At 43.6% G+C, this 20,192-nt stretch overlaps 1 protein-coding gene across 2 annotated transcripts in view; it reads left to right on the top strand.

Moving 5' to 3' along the window:
- The window catches only part of DENND1B (DENN domain containing 1B), a 1,337,878-nt gene that overhangs the window by 764,372 nt on the left and 553,314 nt on the right, over positions 1–20,192 (top strand). For both annotated transcript variants that reach the window (XM_078644012.1, XM_078644002.1), the window contains 2 exons: positions 3,082–3,135; positions 8,639–8,749. In XM_078644012.1, the coding sequence (XP_078500138.1) occupies positions 3,082–3,135; positions 8,639–8,749 (165 nt within the window). The remainder of the gene's footprint in view (positions 1–3,081; positions 3,136–8,638; positions 8,750–20,192) is intronic.

Below are 20,192 nucleotides of genomic sequence, written 5' to 3' on the forward strand. Positions count from 1 at the left end.
AGCCGTTCTCTTGTATCAGCTGGGCTACGGAAGCCAGTTGGGTTCTCTGTATTGACATTATTGAGAAATGTCTTTTATTGAGGTCTGCAAAGCTGTCACCTTGGCCTTTTCATCACACTCTCTGGAAACATTATCCTCCTGACAGTGTCTCAAGAACTAAAGTCCAGTTTGGACAAGTGGTGCAGCATGAGATCTATGGACCTAGAAGGCTTTGCAAATGTCCTTGCACAGCACTGGTACTGCTTTCCAAATGTGAGTGTACAGAGCATCCTGTGCATCACAAAAGTGTCTATCAAGTCACTGAGACACGAACAGCCTCTCATACTGTAAATTATTTCCTGAGAATCCACATAACCGTTCCACCCACCTGAGCTCTAGGATAGAGTTACACATAGTCTTCTGGTCTGAAATGTAGTGGCTCGTGCTGAAGAAGGTATGGGCATGCACTTGCCATGTTCCAATCCTCTTGTCTTTTTCAATTTGGTTGTGGCACTGAAGGAGGAGGAAATGTTTTTGTCCATCCGTTCACATTTCCTTTTAGAGGATGAACTACTTTTACTGGGTAAGTGGTGCATTCTTTCCTGTCTGATAGGACCTTTGTGGTCTTTGAAAACGAGGCTTCCTCCCCCCAAATGTGTCTGAATTGCGGTGTTCCCCAGGGTTCGTCCCTCAGCCCCACCCTATTTAATATCTACATGAGGCCGTTGGCTGAGGTGGGGTTGCCCTGGGGAGTACAACTTGTTACATACGCTGATGACACACAATTGATTATCTCATTAACCACGCATGATGCCCCCTTTGAGAACCTCTCCATTTGCCTCAATAAAGTCCGGGAATGGATGGATGAATCCTTCCTAAAACTTAATGGGGCAAAAACTGAGGTGATGATGCTGGGATACAAGGCACCCACCACGGTGGAGGATTGGTGGCCGGACAGCCTGGGCCAACCACCTAAGCCCACGACCCAAATTAAGAGCCTTGGGGTGTGGATGGACCCAGCTCTGAACTTCTCAGTACAGGCCCGGAAGGTAGCTGCCACATGCTATGCACTTTTGAGGCTCCTGAGGAAAATTATCATTCTCCTCCCCTTTGAAGCCAGAAGGATCCTAGTTATGGCGCTGATCCTGTCTCGCCTAGATTATTCTAATGCATTATATCTAGGTGCCCCTCAAGGGACAATCAAGATACTTCAGACTGCGCAGAATTGTGCTGCTCGTATGCTGTTGACCGTCCCACGGAGAACATCGGCTAAACCCGCACTCCGTCAGTTGCACTGGCTTCCAGTGCAACAGAGGATCGAATTTAAAGCTCTGGTCACGGTCCATAAAGTAGTTCATAAAACAGCACCTACACTGATGCAATCATTATTCTGCCCATATGTCCCTGGTCGAGAATTAAGATCCTCTAATAAAAATCTCCTGGCAATCCCTAAAATAAGGAGAGTCCGTATGGGTGGCCGACGCTTCTCCCTACAGGCCTCAAAACTTTGGAACAATCTTCCACCCTACATCAGAATGGAAAGCAACCATCTTAGATTCAGGAAGATGCTGAAAACTTTGCTGTTCGTCTAGTCTTGGTTGAATGAACGTTGTCTAAAGCGCTGGGATGCCTTCGGGTAGCCATGCGCGATACAAATACGTAATCATTCATAAGTATTTACACGCAAAAAGCAACGTTTCAGGCCATTAAATCAACAAATATACGAAATAAAATAAAAAATGAGAACACAGCCCTAATTAAGCTAATTTTGCATTTAACCAGATATTGTAGCAAAATTTTCAAAGCGGAACAAACTGAATTTTTTTTTACAGAAACTCATTTGATAGGCTTGTTTTACTTTTATATGGTACTGGCAACTGGTTTTTTTACAAGTAAGGCTCCCATTTTTCCGTTTTTACTGATGTTTACAGATAAATACAGACAGAAAACAATATGTTTCCTGTCTGTATTAAAAATACCGAAAATTGTGCTTCTTTCGCGTGACTCTTCATGAATTCCAGGCCAACAGCTGAGCAGATAGACAGCATGGGGAGTTGAATAACAGGATGAGATTTCCTTAAATACATGCATGTTAACATATATTTGTATATAATGTTAATATTTACCTGTGGGTGTAGGGTTTTGTTATATTTGGCTGCTTTATTTGCTAAAACGAAACTGGTTTTGATGTATGAGTGTGTATCAATTCAATAGATCTGGAAATACATTAATGGACTACATTTATTCTGAAAACCAAAATAATTCTGGATAAATACCAATGGAATGGTCAAAAACTAAATATGGATAAATACAGACTAAAATGTTTTTTTAAAAAAATGTATATATCATAAAACCGGGAGTCCAATTTATAAGCCAAGTCTAACTGAAAGTTGAGACTTTCACACATTGATCTTGTTTATAGCATCCTAGTTCTCACAACATATGCATATTAATCATCCATAACATGTCCTGCGAGCAGTGTTTTCTGTGACACAGTACATACACAAATATTGTGTAATGGTTATTGTGTTGTATAGTGTCATCTAAAGCAAGGTATATTTAATTGACTCTGCAAAATGGCGTTATCCGACTAATGCCGTATGGACATGCATCAGTGCATCTTATCTGATGCAATATACCGCTTTAAACAGTGATTAGGGGAACTCTGTACGTGTCCTGTCATTGTTAATAATACACACATTTCCTAACATAAAAATAATCTATTTGATTTCATCTTTTAGCCAAGAAATCCTTTAATGAGGAAATTAAATTAGCAAGCACATCTGGTGGAACGTTGTTTCCTTCCCCACTTGTTTTTGCAATCTTCACGCTGCATATTTTATTTTTCTGTCAGTGACTGACAGCTTTCCGCTTACTGTGATCTTTGGCTTGTCTTCTGGTACTATCTATGGTGCTTGGTCTTGTTGTGATTCGGTGATCAGGTCGACATGTTTTCAACCCTTGGATCCTGCCAATCACTGCATGGCCATACATTAGTACAGTTGCTGAACTGTTAACTAGAGCTGGTGTTAAATTGCGTCTGTTCTGCATTCATTGCTTTTAACCTGTGCTAACAGTTGTTGTGTTTGTTTCCTTGCTTAGCATTCATACTTCATCACGCCAGATGTAACTGGACTGCCAACAATACCGGAGAGTGTGAGTATTTCTGCTTTTGTGAACCTATGGCCATAGCGTCTGCTGTACATTGTTGATTGCTTTATGTCCCGCCTCTTTCACCGTCGCAGACAGGCTGTATCATGTACACGTTCGTTAGTCTCTCACTGGCCTCACACCTCCTGGACCCCCCTGACACCCAGCTGGCTCCCTCTTCTGAAAGGATGTCAGCTGGTGCACACAAGTCATTTACTCCTGGAAGGGCAGATCCTGTGGATATCGAGCCACGGGGGGGGGGGGAGGGGGGGGGGGGTGGTTAAGGCTTTGTGTTAATCTACAACACTTAATCTAAAGTGAGAAGGTGCTGCACCTTTGTAACCATAAACTCACGCAGATTAGTGTTCACTGGGAGGCCTTCTAACAAGGCTGAGTCCCCTGTGAGGACTCTTCATGCCCATCTGAAGCACATGTTTTAATTCATACCTTGTCGACTTGGAGAAGGGGAGAAAACACGCTTCCTGTCCTCCTGCACCATTGAGGGGGGGATAAATTGCGAAAAACGTATGCCTCTCCTCTAGGTTTCATTACATCCAATGCATTTTTAAGAGAGTGCCTGAAGTACCACTACAACGAAAAAAAAACTTTAACGCTGTGTTCTCAGTAATTCCCCACAGCAGCAATCATACATCCCTACAACAACTGCACTTGCTCGATTGTTTCGTGGTTAAGTTGGGCAGGGGTGGGCTGGGAGTCTGGTTCGGAAGTGTGGGTTAATATTCTTCTATAGCTCTGTTTCTTGCATGTTAATGTTGTTTGACCTAACAGTGAGAACTTTAGAAGTAATCGACATTATCGCCAAATGTAATGGTGCTAACTTTATCGCTCCTACAAGTATGAATGTGCTAGTCAGTCCTGCCTAGCTCTATCCGGTAACCTACACTCCATGGGCAGACGTTCAGCCAGCAGTGCTAAATTAGCGGATTCATTGTAGGATAAAGGCGACCCTACTAACATACATGGATTCGGAGCTTCAAGTGGAGTGAAAAAAGTGAAGGGTCTCTAAAATGGACTTGGCCTGTGTAATTAAGGCGTGGCTTAAAATACATTTCAGTGATTTCCATAGTGTGCCGCCGGACTGGTTTTTTGGGTGCCTCTCTGAGTTTTGTTATTGCATTTAGATATATAACACAACAACAGACATACAACTAAAACCAGCCAGGACTATTTGATTTGCTAGTGGCTATAAGGTGTCTAACGTAAATGAGTAACAACAATGATTTTGTTGTAAATAATTAATATTGAAAATGTTTTCATTCAAAATTTATGAGAATTTGAATTAAAGATTACTGAGGCCTGTGGGAGGACTAGTGGTCTCAAGAGTCTCAGTCATTCCTGTTATGTTTCTCTCTGTTAGACATTCAAGTCCTTTTTCTCTTAGTGTCTCCAACTCTGCAGTGCGGACTGGCCATAGCGGGCACCAGGCATTTCCCCGGTGGGCTGGTTTTGTACCGGTTTTGTACCGGTGGGGGTTAGTTATGCAGACAAAAGCACAGCAGCAGCAATGTTTCAGCCCTGGTAATTACATCCAAATCCGCCCACCTCCCCCCTCCCCCAACCCTAGGGGCTGGTCGGACATAATTGCCAGGGCTAGTTTGCGATCCCAGTTCGGCCCTGCTACTCTGCATGCATAATACCTCATCTCTTTCTTCTTCTGCACCCTCTTTTCACTGTCTCCTGAATGCACGTTCTCGCATCTCCTTCACTTCACCACAACGTACCAACTCACCAGTAAGCACTGGCATTTCTTTTACTTTCACTTTGTCAGCATTCGGCAACTTTGTACCTCCTTGACACACCGAATCCTGCACTAGATCACCATTGGAACTTGAATACTTGACCATTGCTCTGTCCAATCTGCAGAGAGGTCAAGGATTGGAGGACCATGTCTTCTGAACACCCTTCTGACGACACCGGAAAACTCGCACTGCCTTCAGCCTCAACTTCAGCGCTTTCAATTGTAGCTCATTCAACACCTGGAGGCAACTACAAGAGTAATATGCTACACAAAAAACTACAGACACACAACATCCTGGATTAGCAAACACTCTTCGAGAATGTAAGATTAAGTGAAATTTGTGAACTATAAACAGCAACTAAATTGCTAACAAGGATTGCCTTAATGTTTTATACAGTCATTGTTCAAAAATCAATCAGTCTTAGTTGCCAGTAAAGTAGGGCATGATTGTAACCCGTTTCAATGTCCGTTTTTAATTGCTACCGAGTCTGAGACCCATATGGACCCGGCTCACTTAAAGCCCTGCCTGGATTGTAATGCATATATTAAAAATCAATGCGTTATGACTGAGCAACAGACAACCAACTTTTCAATGTAAACAACAAATTTAACGTTTTTGAGAACACTCACTCATAGGTATAAGACCTTACAAAGGTCTTTATCCAGATTAAACTTTACTTATGCAAACCACTTCTAACCAAACACTGAACAGACTCTCCAATAATCTCACGAAGCACCAGTAAACAACATTCACACTCGCGCATTAGCACTCCCAGATTGATACAAAAAGGCACCCAGATAAAGAAAGCGTGATAATAATTGTAGAAACTTACACACAACTGACAATAATGTGACACAATCTCAAATAACATAGTTTTTATAAAAAAAATTAAAAGTGGTCAGGTTCTTATTGGCCAAAAATTGAGTGTGTTAAGTCTCACGATCACTAACGGGTGTGTAGAAGTAAACTCTGTTATATCTGTGTAGAATGGTACCTGTATACTTCTTGTAAGATGTGCAGTGTGGGATAGGAAAAGGCTGATGTTATCTGTTGCCATTGCGGTCACCTTCAACACCAATCGGGCCATGAGGTTTTAATACGTTTATTACCAGTTATGAGGTTTTAATAAACTTTGAGGTTTTAATTCATTCTTAAAAGAGTGGATCAGTGTTTTGTTCTTTGAAGACTTGCAGTGGTCTTAAGCGATCCATCTAACCAGTGAAAATTTCCTTTGACCTCTTTTGTAAGACAAGGATAACAAAATGAAGCTAGTGTGAATCCCTGAGCACGTTCCAGTGGGGATGTTTTGGAACTGCAGCATCATGATTCAGTGAATTGTAGTAGTGTGAAATTCCTCCCTCAGGCAAACTAGAATCTATTGAGATTGTCACTTAACTGCCACATGTCCTGGGAGCATAGTCCAGAGTCAATTATGGAATGCTTGATACTGAAGACCTCCACAGATGCAACATGTGGCACTCCCTGCAAAGGACTCAGTGTGTAACAGCAAGAGCTCAATCAGCATTGTTTCGGAGCGGAGAGATTATGTTTTGCAGGTTTGGTACAACTAAGCCGAAAGAGAGTAAAATCACTAATGGACACTGTCCCAACTACCGACCGTTGATTCTCTACCCAGGCAGTCCAAGTACCTTATTATATAATCCTGCTCAGTGCTTAGTTTGTAAAAAGAAAGTAAGTGCCAGGGCCCTCATCAGGAGGCCATTGCAGCTTTCTCCACCTATTGCCCCTACCAGTGACTGCCAACACAACTACTAACCATCAACCCCCTAAAAATGTGACTAGTTAGAATACACCAGGCCCGCAAAGCTATAAGAATAGCCTGGGCGGCATGTATTAGTCATTTTAATGCATACTTAATTAACATTGGTTGTTGTACTCATCTCTTTAAATTAGACAGACAGCGCCATCATGTGGCAGACTGTCATAAGTGCAGGTGTTGACAACTAAGTTCTGGTGCTGAACACCGGAAACCACTGACTTAAATTAAGCACTGACCTGGTGATATGATTTGTTAAAGGTGAGTTCTGGTTTCCATTAGTGAGTCTAGAGATTCATCTTAATGCTGTTTGGAGAGGTGGTCATGAATTATTGAATGGTTACATTACTTTTGTAGCACAGCTCTGTAAAGTGAATTTCATCTGCCATTTAATGGTTGTCCTAGAGGGTGATTGTTGAATGTATTGGAAGTGTCATAGTTGGTTTTTGTCTGGATAGTCCTAGGAAGCATGTTCCATACCAAGAGTCATTGGTCTGCAAAGTCTCCTTTGGAACTACTTAGTGCAAACTTTGTTGGATCTGGAGCAGCCTTTGGTCAGATGAACACGGCAGCTTCTAGAGCTGTAGTGCTGTATTTGCTGCTGTGGCCTTTCTGTGGACACAATTGAACGAGAAGCAAACAGCCTTGAAGATGACACAGTTGTTGATAGTCATTGTTATAATTTTTGAGTCATTGAGATTATGGAGTCTCTCACTTTGTTTCTGTTAGCCCTTGGCCTCACACGTTCCCTTATGTAACTGTTCTGAAGAAAGTAATAAGGTTGCCAGGATAGAGCGAAAGCTGCCAAGGAGGTTGGGGTCTGGCAAATGATGTGTTGCTTCAGCTGCGTAGCTCTGTCTTGCCTGGGTTAGTTTGAGGTGATTGTGCTTCATACAGCGTATGCCTTTTTGGATCACACATCCACTATTGCAGGAACCTAAAAGGAACCGATGGCCGTGCATTTTGTATCAGAGCAAAAAACAACACCGGCATCCTTTGTGTGTCACCAGGTGTTGCGCACAGTACCCTTGTGACTCTGTCTTGAGACTTAGATCTTTGCTGTGTACTGTCCTCTTGGTTTTCAGCTGGTTATAGGTTTGTTCTACCCAACTCCTGTGAATCCATCAAAGTTTAAGGCTGTGTTTTGCCCTACTTGTGATATCAATAAGGTCCAAGGTCCTAAGTAAAGTGAACAATCAAATGTATATGAATTGGGGTCTTATTTGTTTCATATAGTTTGCTTGGATTATGAATGTGATGTGGAGTTAACATGGAACAAGAGCACAGATATGGTGGACGTTCTGAATGAAAATTTAGTTTTAACAACTTAATGACCCTGTTTGGCAGTCACACCCCTTGATAACCACTTCTGAGTTACTGCCTTGTTTTTGGATATAAAGGGAAGTGGTGCCTAGTTTCACCATTGCTACAAATTAGATGCAACTTTTCTCTAGGCAGGTATATGTTTAAATTCATCCATTTTAACTTGTAACCCTCAATGCACAGTTGGAAATGTGGTTCTCTAAAATCTCTGACCAGCAGTTTGAAGTTACATTTGCAGTAAAACACATTAAAAAAACACTGCATTCAACCCATGTGAAACTACACAACAACTGGTGCAATGTTCACTACAATCATACAGGTCAACGTTATGTGCTCTCTGCATATGTATTTTTTAGAATATTTCACCTTGCTCAGAAGCACGTTGGTGTAAAACTTAAATGTTCACCATCAAACCAACTACCTCCCTCAGTGTAACTTGCTAGCAAAATGGCGTCTGGTCGCTGATACTCCAGTAAGGAGCTGTGGTGTTTTGGTGGGGGTTGCACTTTGCATACTAGATTTCAAAAAGGAGGCTTGTAAGCACATTGCCATTCAGAGACTTAGTAGACACGAAACCTTCTATGTGGAAAAGTTTGAGAGTATATTGGTTTGTCTGTCTTACAACAACTATTTTTCCTCCTTCTTACAGAGAAACCTAACGGAGTATTTTGTGGCCGTGGACGTGAACAACATGCTGCAGCTCTACGCCAGCATGCTGCACGAGAGGCGCGTCATCATTACCTCCAGTAAACTCAGCACTGTAAGTACTCACACCTCCTTTCACGCGGCGCTATCCCAAGCAGGCCCTAAACAGCCAGGCCCCTCTGCAGATTCAGGCGGCTGCCGGTGTGCCTCAAGGACAATATCTGCATAGTGTTTTTAATATACGGTTTTTATCTCACTCATTGACTGCCAGAAGCCTGATTTATCCACGGCCTGCTCGGATACAGTAAGGCGGGTTAATTATTTTCTTTCTTATCTGTAGATGAGAGTTCTTCAGCTCTCTTCAGAGTTCATCCTGGTGACGCCTGCCCCATAAAGAATTCTTAGGCGCTATTATGGGTTCTTTATTATTCACTTGTGGCGTGTTGGGAGGGGGATGCTTGAAGGAAATCAAAGGGCCCGGATAATGGCTGCTAAGCTAACCTGGTAATAGGCAGATAGCTCTTTGCCGCCGAGTGGTGCTTTGGGCTTCTAAGCTGCGGTAATAGCTGTGAGATGGGTGCTCTGTCAAGTCTGGCGGGCTCCTGCCTCTAGAAATGTCCTTTCCAACACTAATATCCATGTTGCAAGCGCGCCAACACGTTGTGCTTATGTATTATTCTCCGGCACTGTTTCAGGCTTACGCAGGGAATTTTTTTTCTTCAGTTCTAACCAAATGTATTCATTTAGTAATATGGCTATCGGTGGTGGCTGGTAACATTTGAAAGTGGTGGTACGTAAACATTGGGAATGACTTTAATATAGCAAGTGATGTGAACAAGTTCAATGGACAAACCTGGGGTCGGGGGTGAGTCCCTCTCCCGAGAAAGAAATGAAAAAAGATTGGCAAATGGTTCATTTTAAAGCAAATGAATTTAGTGAGAAAGCAAGGCTTATTAAGCAGTGGGAACGTATAGTCTTGAAATAATAAACACATTAAAAACTGCCCCATATCTTCCTGCATTCATTTGTTCAACAGTTACTGTAATGGCTGCATTGTACAGCATGACACCTTTAGCCCTTTAACCCTTTCGCTGCGGTGGCAATTCCGCAGCGCTCCGACGCTTGTGACGGAACCGCTCCGTCACGCCCCTCGGGTGGGCTGTGCTTGTGACGGTGCGGTTCCGTCACGGCCCCGCCCACTCAATAGAACGCGCCGCGCAGGCGCGAAATCAGCGCTGCGCAGGCGCGGCGAGCGGGCCGTGACGGAACCGCTCCGTCACCAGCACAGCCCACCTGAGGGGCGTGACGGAGTGGTTCCGTCACAAGCGTGGGAGGGGTTAAAATGTATGCTTGCCCATCTTTCACTGCATGCAGCATTAACTTTGGAAAAATATGCTCTAACCAGACTTCGATTAGCACCCACAGCTGCTGGCTACAACCAGTCATACAGAAATATATGCAGACTGGTCTTTAAGTGGGATGAAGAAAGTGGGGGCTCTCTATAGAACATTTCACACATATTTTCTGTTGTGATTCCCATAGTGTGCCATGTGACAAGTATTTTGGTTTTTCTCTGAGAGGTAATTGTATCCAGCTAAATGACACAACAACTAATATACACCTAAAACCTGTCAGTATGATTGGCTTTGTCACTGGGTGTTAGCTGTTTAATATAAATAAGTAACAACAATGATTTCTTATAAATAATTAACATTGGAAATGTTTAAATTCTGAAATAGTGAGTCTGTGATTTAAATAGCATTGAGTCAGTGGCCTTCAGTTATGTGTGCTTTATGTTGGATATGTATCCTTTTTTTCTCTGCATATTTTGTCCATCTGCACATCGTCAAGCCCCTCTCTTTCCTCTTCAGCATCCTCTTTCCACTCTTCGCCGAGTGCACTTCCTCGCTTCTCTGTCACTTCACCGCACCCAACATTCACTGCACTCCCTCAAATTTAAGCACTTTAATTTCTCCTATTTTGCCTTGCAAATATTTTGACATCTCTTTACCCCCTTCACACACCTATCCACAGAATTTCGGTTGCAAATGGAATACACAAACATTGTTCTGTGTGATCTGTAGATAGGCCAACCCACTGACAGGCACTTTGGCTTCAGCCTTAGTTCTCAATCAAAGCCCCTCATAAACACCTGACTTGGCTCAAGCCTCAAAGTATGCACTGAGCAAAATACAGATAAATAACAACATTATAAAATAGCTTACTCTTGGGGAATACCAGAATAATTAAAGCATGTGAAGCAAGAGAGGAACTTAATCGCTAAAAGGCATTCCCTTGACATTTTTAACATTCATTGTTTGCAATCCATGTTTTTGGCATCAGGGTTAACTTAGGGGCATGAAGACAGTGCCAGTTTTAATGTCATACATCAGAGAATTGGCCACTGTAAGCACATATTCTACAGTAAGCACATATCTCTCACTTTGGGCTTCACTGGGATATTTTGATCAACTTCACAAAGGAACAAGAACAAACCCTGCTCCTTATTTGGATCCATTTCGTGGGGGAACAAATTGCAACTCCACTTCTAAAGGAGCGAGCGATGTGCAACGAGGGTGTGGGGTGTCACAGTGGGGGAGGTTAGCATGATGAGGGGTCTCTGCACAATATACAGAACACAGCATTATCTTACTAACACTTACCATTACAGAGAACAACGCACTGGATCAGACTTGCTTGGATCCACTCTCACATATGACGGAAGGGTGGGATCTACACCTTTGAATGACAGACGTCTGAAATCACGCAGGGATGAAGTCTCAGTCGCCCGAAACGGTGGCACCTATTGCGTCACTGGCCTACAGAGTGCATACAAACCTAGACCACAATGGCAATGAAGGGATTTAAAACAGCAAGCCCTGCTTTGTGCATCACTGTTAGGAACATTGATTTACTGCCTTGCTTCCATCTCCTGCTTCAGAGCTAGGCAGGCCAGGGAGCCTGAAACAGACAGCCCAGACATAAATACATCAATGTACTTATAGATACGATAGTATCTCTAAAAAAATCAATTTATTTAATATGTATTGATGTAAATGTGTAGAAATTCCAGAGGGGCGCAGCCCCTGAGCCTAATGGAGAAACTGTCCCTGCCCTTCAAAGCCTTTAGGAGGAAAGGTGTACTTTGCAAGTAGGTAATTTTGCAGCAAACAATATCTACTCTATTCTGGAGCTTTCTAATGTTTATGCACTCTGCACCTTACCCATCTATAAGCAGGATTTTTGACTTGACTTATCAATGGCCTTTTCCTGGGCTTGGGCATACCTGGCCACTCCCGCTTGTAAAAGCTCCTCACTTTTCTGTCTGTCCTCTCAGCATTCTTCCTCATCACTGAAGTATGTGAAGACTTAAAAGCGTTTGAGCAAAATTTCAGTAACACCAGCAAAATCTGGTACATTTCTGAAATTACTTGCAATTTCGCAACAGTGCATAATTTTTTCGCAAGAGACTTGTCCTTGCAGAAAATGTTTCACCCAGAGATATTTTTTGCTGAAAGTCTCATATCACTGTCTTGCAAGATTTTATTTGAGTGACGTGAACTCTCGAATGTAAAAGCAATTTTGTACACCCCTACTTATAATATTCAGTGATTGTAGGTACTTTTAATATATTTAATGGATCATTTCTCTAATTATCAACATTCATATGTTTCACAACTAACGTCTGCTGTCACTGCATAGAACTTCAGCTGAAGCTTAGTTTATCTCTGTTGAATTATGACTTCAGCTTGCTAAAAGTTCCTTTGTTCAAAGCCTCTGTGCCCCCACCTAGCGGTGTGGCCCAAAACCCAGTTCTGAAGGCAGCTCTCCATCCTCTGAGCTTGGTGCCAGCCTTCCTGGGGGGTTACAAGCTGTGGCCTTTCCAGGTGTCACCAAACATATACTTGTGGCAGGGAAGGCCCATTTGAAATAAATTGAGTTCCTGGGCCCAACACAATTGATCTTCCTGCTAGGGGATGAAACACCTCCCTACTCCCTGACCACATCTTCTTACCTAACTCAGACCAAGCACTGGCTGGGCAGTCTCTGGAGAGATAATGCAAAATAGACTCCCGCAGCTTCAGGGAGGCTAATGGTAACTATCTAAAAGCTACATTTCCAATATATGTAATACAAATCTGATTTTATCATTAATTTGTTTTTTTTTAATGTTAAAATAAGCCTCTAAATGGAGTCTGATGCTAGGAAAGGTAAATAGTTGTAGCTGAAAGTGTATAATCTATACTTTGACTTTTCCTATGTACCAGTTACAGTCTGACCAGTGTCAATGCCATTTTGAGCCTATTTACAGGGGGAGTATGCCATTTCTATAGTCACACATGTTCAGGGCCGGACTGGGAACCAAAACCGGCCCTGGCAAAGTGCTCGGCCGGCCCCCGGGGGGAGGTCTGAGCTCTTTGCCGGGGCCGGTTTTCGGCCGATTTTGTTGCAGGGCTGATTTTGCAGCTATGCTGCATAAACGGCCCTGTAACAAAACCGGCCCCCAGGGGCCCAAAACCGGCCCTCACCCTTGCGGCGCACCAGGGATTGCCCGGTGCCCACAACGGCCAGTACGGGCCTGCACATGTTCCAGTCTCAAATATTATGCACCCTACCTTGTGGGCCACAAGGAGCATTTAGGGGGGTCTTTTTAATATGTAACACCAGTTTTTCTTACATGGCAACAAGAGTGATTTTGACAGGTCTGTGCAGCAAGGTTCAAGGTGCTGGCACAATAGGTGCGGCACAGAAGGGTTCAAGCTGCTGGCACAATAGGTGTGGCGCAGCAGGGTTCAAGCTGCTGGCGCAATAGGTGCGGCAGTCCACAAGTGGCAGTTAACTTTCCATGTCATGGGTGTATTTCTGTATCATATATTATGGCTGTATAGGAACATTAAATGTGTGAATCGGGTTTTAGTTCAATTTCGACATGTTTGAGAGGTCAATGCACATACACCAGACACTAAATTGTAGTGTCCCAGCAGAGTTCAAGATTGCAGCAGGTTGAGTCCCAAAACAGGGAACAGGCGTGGCAGTGCTCGTGCTGGACAAAGAAATCTAGTGTTGGTCACCTTTGCCTAAGTAGAATGGGACAAGTGTTACTATGACCTTTTGGCCCTGAAATAGATGGTTAGCCAGGCTGATCGTTTTTCAAAGTGGAGACCGCTATGGCTCTGCTGTGGAAACCCTGTCGTACGCCCACCTCTAAATAGGGCAAAGGAAGCGCAGGTTTATTGGGGATGGAACACCCCTTGCTACTCCAGGTGTGGCAAAATCTAAAAGACTCCCTATGTCGTTAGCATGAATCCTGCAGGTTAAAAACATGACCACGTGGGATCTGTTACCTTAGTACAGCTCACAGAGGAATATCATATCATGACTACACACATGATTCAGAGTGAAATGAGCAGCAGAGCTTATTAGGATTCAGACTCCATGAAAAGTACCTGGTTTGGTCTGTTTAAGTGCTTATTCTTAAGTCACTCTGTGTGGGTGATGAGTATTTCTGAACAGTTAATTAAACTCACTAACTAAATACGCTTTCACACTATTTACAAACGAAGGTGACTTTCACTTGCCCCTTCTAACCTTTATCCTTCTTAAACCACTGCCTGGAGCTGTTTTTTTTCAAATTTTATTATTTCGTGCTACTTCAAGCATGAGTCTAAATATCGAAAGAAAAGGAATATTTTTTACATTTCTAAACATATACTGATTGTCTTTAAAATTATGTTTTTATTTTATGATTTTAACTGCTTGTGTTGACTTTATAGCCATAAGGGGCAGCTCTTCCACTAAGACGGAGGAGCGTCGCCCCACTGCTTCTCGCAGTGGAAGAAGCAGAACCATAAAATGGTAATATCTTTCCATTATTACCATTTTATGTTTGGTTCCGGACGGGCGGGTGGGCGAGCAGCCAGGGCAGGGGAGGAGTTGTGTGCCCACTCCTGAGTGTACAAAGACTGTTTGGTCGGCCCCCTGGAGCTGCCCAAACCAGTCATGCCTACTCTGCCCTTCTCCATGCAGGCTGCAATGCAGCCTGCATGGAGATAATGGCCTCCCCATAAGCCTGTGACTGGGCGGCATCCCAACCATTTACAATGCTGCTTGCAGTGTTGTGATTGGCTTAGAGGAGGGAGGGAGTCTGGCTGCCTACTTCTGCTTCCTTTTTCTGTATAGCAGAGAAGATGCAGGGCACCCGGCCGGCGAGAAGGTAAGTTTAATTATATATATATATTTCTAAATTAAATTACCTCAGCGCCACCCCATACCCCTCCCTGCGCCAACCCGTAACCCTCCCCGGGCCACCCCGTACTCCTCCCCGGGCCACCCCGTACTCCTCCCCGGGCCACCCCGTACTCCTCCCCGGGCCACCCCGTATCCCTCCCCGGGCCACCCCATACCCCACCCCTGAAGAATTTTAGGTTTTATTTTGCTAGTTATCTTTTAATTTGTTACACTTATTAGTGGGTTTTCCCAGGGATGTCGATTGGAGTACAACTTTGCCAAATTGGCTGGGATAATACTTCTTAGCAAAGTACTATGCACTTTACTCTCTTTTGTCATTCATAATATTCCTATCCCCAGAAGTGTTTCTTGACACCAATTTTACGTCTGTCTAAGATTAGATCTTATAGAAGGTGTTAATTTTATTGCAAAAATTGTATAATCTAGATTTTTGTGTTGCAGTGGCACATTTCGTTTGTTGTGCAATGAGAATTAGAAACCGACATGGGGCATTTTAATGATTTGGGTTCAACGTATTTTAACTGCTTTTTGTATGGGGCTGTGATTCTTTTAAAGATGCTGTTTTTAATTCTTTAATAAGATTTGAAGTTTTCATGTGTGAATTGTTTTATCCTGTGCTTTTATGGCTTCTGATAGGCCGAATAAAGATTATGTGGCTGACTGATTGTCTGGTTGGCATGGGTTACCACAATAAAAGGTCACCTTTTGGCTTTGGCAGTGATTGTTGGTCTTGGTGCAGTGCAATGAGCAGCCAGTTAGCTATAAATTGTTGTTAAAAAAAATCTAATAGGTCATAAGTCATATAGGTTAGATAATGACCAGTACCTTTGTCAAGTATAATTAAACGTGTTAGATAGTAGAACTTTTGTGTCCAAATGTTATTTCTGAGAGTTAGTAGGGACACAAAGTACATTATATAGGATTGTGTGTTTTACTTTTTGCTCAGATTAGCATCATTTTAGGTGCCAGTGGCTCTGAAGTGCAGACTGTTCCATTATTAACAGTTATTCTAAGTGTTGTCTTATCGTAAGCAGGGCACTGCAGTAGGGAGTTGCCTCCTACCTCCCAGGAAGACTTCATGGCCAATGTTAATGATGACAGTTCAAAAAGGCTCTACTGTGATGTCACCTTCCAGTTATCAGCTCTGATTGGCTTCCATATCTTGGGGCCGTAGAGTCATAGCAAAGACATTGCTCATTCTCCCTGTGCCTTCAGCTGTTCAAGGTGCAGACTTACTTCAGCCTATCTGGTTGGCATACCTCTTCGCCGCCTTATATTTTTCTGCTATAAATCTCTGTTGTGGTGCTCTGGTATGTCTACTTTTCTCCTGGATGTTCAAAATAAACACATGAATACTTTGTGTTGTTACTTCCTTGAGGAAAAACCTGTTGGCTACTATTAGCTTACATTTTACAGCACTTAAAATGGATAAAGTGTGGTTGAAAGTGCTACACAAAACATTTTTTCTGTGGTTATTATTGCCACGGTTTTTATTGTTTGTATTTAGTAGTATTCTATTTATTGTCATTATTATTATTAGTTTTCTTTGGTTTCTACATAGATCTATTTAGAATTCTACAGAGCAAACATGGCGAGGCGGCCATACAAAGTTAACCCCATTCATTCGTTCTTTTTTTCTTTTTCTTTTTAAATAATCGTTCGTTGGCTATTTCGAGCTCAGTAATGTTGCTAACTTCTCTTTCTGGGAGTCCTTAACCTTTTTAGCCTTGCTGCTTGCTGAGTGGCCTGGAGTCGGAGTGGAACCGACACTCTCTCTGCCCCAAGGTCATGTTTTGCGGTTCTGTGTGTAGATACCGCTTCGGCTCGGAGCCCCTGCTGCTGATAGGCAGAAAGGGAAAGCAAATGGCTGATAGCCCCTGGAATGTCGAACCCAAACAAACGCCGAGGACGCGCGCCTGGGGTTTGCTGCTTCTCCAGTCTGTTTATATTCACTAAATTCGGACGCCAGAAGTTTTGAACGGTATTCGCTTTGACTATTATGTATTTTGTGGCCTCGACTTTGCGCGGAGACGCACATAGGAGGGAAGCAGTTTACTTCCACCCAGGCCCGCTGTGAATTATTAAACTGCAGGGCCGGTGTTTGTTGCCCCGGTGTTATGCATGCTGCAGGCAGACTCCGAGATGTTCAGGCCCCCAGTGAACCCGCGGCGGTAGTCTACCAGAACATCATGCCATGCTCTCATGTATTCAAAGCAAAAGAATAAATCATGATTTTACAACGGCGCATCAGTTGACTTATTGCTGTTCTGTGACCAGGGCTTGGGAGGATTGCTGTTCGCGCCGTGTCATCGGTTCTCAAGCCAGCCGCGCGTGAAGGCTTGTCATCTGCCTGTATAATTGTACCTCGCCAGCCTGCCTCTAACTAGTCAGCTGGGGCCGTACATTTTGTCTCGACACCCGGCTGGCCAGCGCCTGACAGGCGCTCTCTCGTCATCCTGTCAGGGATATGGTAAGCAGGGCGCATCTTCGGTGGACCGCGGTGGCAGGTGGGACGGCGCGAGCTCCTGTCTGCAGCTGATGTCTAAATGCCCGCTCTGCCGGCCGGCTGGATGCGACCCTAACTATGGAGGTGTTCTGTGGAGTAAGGCCTGCCCAGTGGCGTAACAAGGGCCCCCGCAGTGCGTGTGGGAGGGAGCAGGTGGGTGGGGGGGGGGGGGGGGGGGAGGCAACAGGGCCTCTCACAGCACTGTAACCTGGCCGAGGGCTCCTGAGTTTGTCCGTAGTGGGGTGGGGCCCTCCATTTACTTTGCAAGGGGGTTCACTGGGCCTGTCTTTTTTTTATATTGGTTAGGGGCAGGCCGGAAACTAGAGCCAAATTTCGCGGAGGGCTGAAAAATATTTCGGGAGGGGGCTAGTTCTTCCAACCATAGACAGAGTGACTGAAATAAGGGGTGAAAACACAACAAACACCTAATCTACAAGTAAATGGTCTTTAACCCCTTCCATGCGTCGGACGGCCGGCGGCCATCCGACGTCACGGTGGGCGTGTGCGGAGGACGGCAGGGGGCCGTCTGAACCACGCCCACGCCATAAATCACCCGCACCGCGGCGGAATTTTCGCCGCGGTCAAGGGGTTAAAGACCTGTTAAGTACTTGGGGCGGCTGCAATTAGAGCGTCGCCAGCCTGCAAAGCTGTGTCAGCCCGGGCTGACACACATGACGGGGGGGGCTGAAGCCCCATGAGCCCAATGGGTGTTGCGCGCCTGGTTAGGGGTGCACATCAACTAACAAGGGGGGCACTGTGCATATATATATATATATATATATATATATATATATATATATATATATTCAGCTCACGGTTTCCCCAAAGCTTCAACCAAAGAAACCACGCACTCCGGGGTAGCTCTAAGATATTTATTTTAGAGTTCGCAACAGACGCGTTTCGGCGCTCCGCCTTTAACAATGAAACCTGCAGGAAAGTGAGCTGGATATATATATGTATATATATATATATATATATATATATATTTTGTGTTAGGGGTGCACATCAACTAAAAACGTCCCAGCAGGATTTAGTTGCGGCATAGACCGTCGCAGAAAAGAGCAACGCCGAAAAAACAAGTACAAAAAACAACAAAAAGAAAAAATTATGGTACAAGAAATGAATGAAAAAACAATAGTTAATCTTTCATCTGCAACCTTAACAGCAGCAGAAAAAACAATTGCTCAGTCTTGGCCTCACCTACTGTCCTCTCACAGACTTCAATTACACAGCTACAAGAATAGATGTGTTCCGTTACATCCGGAAATTGAAGCTGTGCAAATTTTTCAAGATCAAAAAAAGTTCCAATATTACGGAATCAAATCTAGTAGAACCTACCACCACAACTCTCCAGGCTTGCGACATCAGAGGCTTACTTACCCTATGTCAGCTGGGTGAGGACACTAATGATATGAACAGTGATTTGTCCACGCAAGAGAAACTAAGGAATGCTGAAATTCAGCAAATTGGAGCTGGATCTAGTCCTTTCAAACCATCATCCAGCTTCATGCCCACAATGCCAAGAGATGCAATAGACTCATTTCATGGCGTGGTGACTTCAGACCTCAAGAAATTACACCACCAGGTGAAACATCGAGGAAGAATCAAGCAAGATCAAGAAAGACAATATTGGGCTTTGGTATCTAAACTGAAAAACGATCATCAAAATGTGGTGTGCAGTTCTGACAGGGGAGGTAATATCGTGATCTGGCCTCAAGAACAATATATTGCAGAAGCTACTAAACAACTCTCAGAAACTGCATGCTACATGAAAACATGTGTGAAGCAATATGACTTAGCCAGGGAGAAATTAAGGAAACTCCTCTTTCAATACAAGAGGGAGGGTTTAATTTCCATTCAGGAATTCAAATTTCTTCATGTTGAATTACCAGTCATGGCACGCTTTTACCTCATACCAAAAGTCCACAAAGAAGTAACTCCAGTTCCAGGACGGCCCATTATATCGGCCATCAATAGTATGGGGGAACATCTTGCTCAATACATTGACTACTTCCTACAACCCCTGGTCACTAATTTGCCCACCTATATCAAAGATACGGGACATTTATTGGATAAAATCAAAAATGTCGCTTGGACTGAAGACTCTCTTTTGATAACGCTAGACATTGAGGCTCTGTATACGAGCATAGAACACCAAACTGGACTTAGGGCTTTAGAACATTTCCTGAGTACCAGACCAGCAGACTGTTATAATCACAGTAAAATGCTGGTTGAATTAGTGTCATGGAGCCTGAATCATAATTTCTTCATGTTTGGCAAAGACGTTTACTTACAAAAGAGGGGAGTGGCGATGGGGGCCTGCTTTTCCCCTAGCTACGCGTGCTTGCACGTGGGCTACTGGGAGAAGCAGGTCCTCATGGGTACACATCAAGATATCTTCTCAGAAAATGTGCAAATATGGGTCAGATTTATTGATGATGTGTTTTTAATTTGGAGAGGGGACGAAATGGGTGCACTTGCTTTTATTGAAGAACTTAACACCAATGAGTTTAACTTGAAGTTTACTCATCACATTAATAGTAAATCAGTTGATTTTCTAGGCGTTAAGGTATTTCACAAATCAGGCAGTCTGGCAACCACCCTCCATAGAAAAGCCACTGCGAGTAATTGCATCCTGCACGCTAGCAGTGCTCACCCGCATCATACAATTGAGAATATCCCCTGCGGGGAACTGCTCCGCCTTAAAAGGATTTGCAGTAGTGAGGAGGAATTGGAAAAATGTACGATGGAAGCCCTTAGTAGGCTTAAAATAAGAGGGTACCATGATGATACTCTTAAAAGA

This window comes from Lissotriton helveticus, chromosome 1_1 (assembly GCF_964261635.1).
Source record: "Lissotriton helveticus chromosome 1_1, aLisHel1.1, whole genome shotgun sequence".
NCBI classification, from domain to species: Eukaryota; Metazoa; Chordata; class Amphibia; order Caudata; family Salamandridae; genus Lissotriton; species Lissotriton helveticus.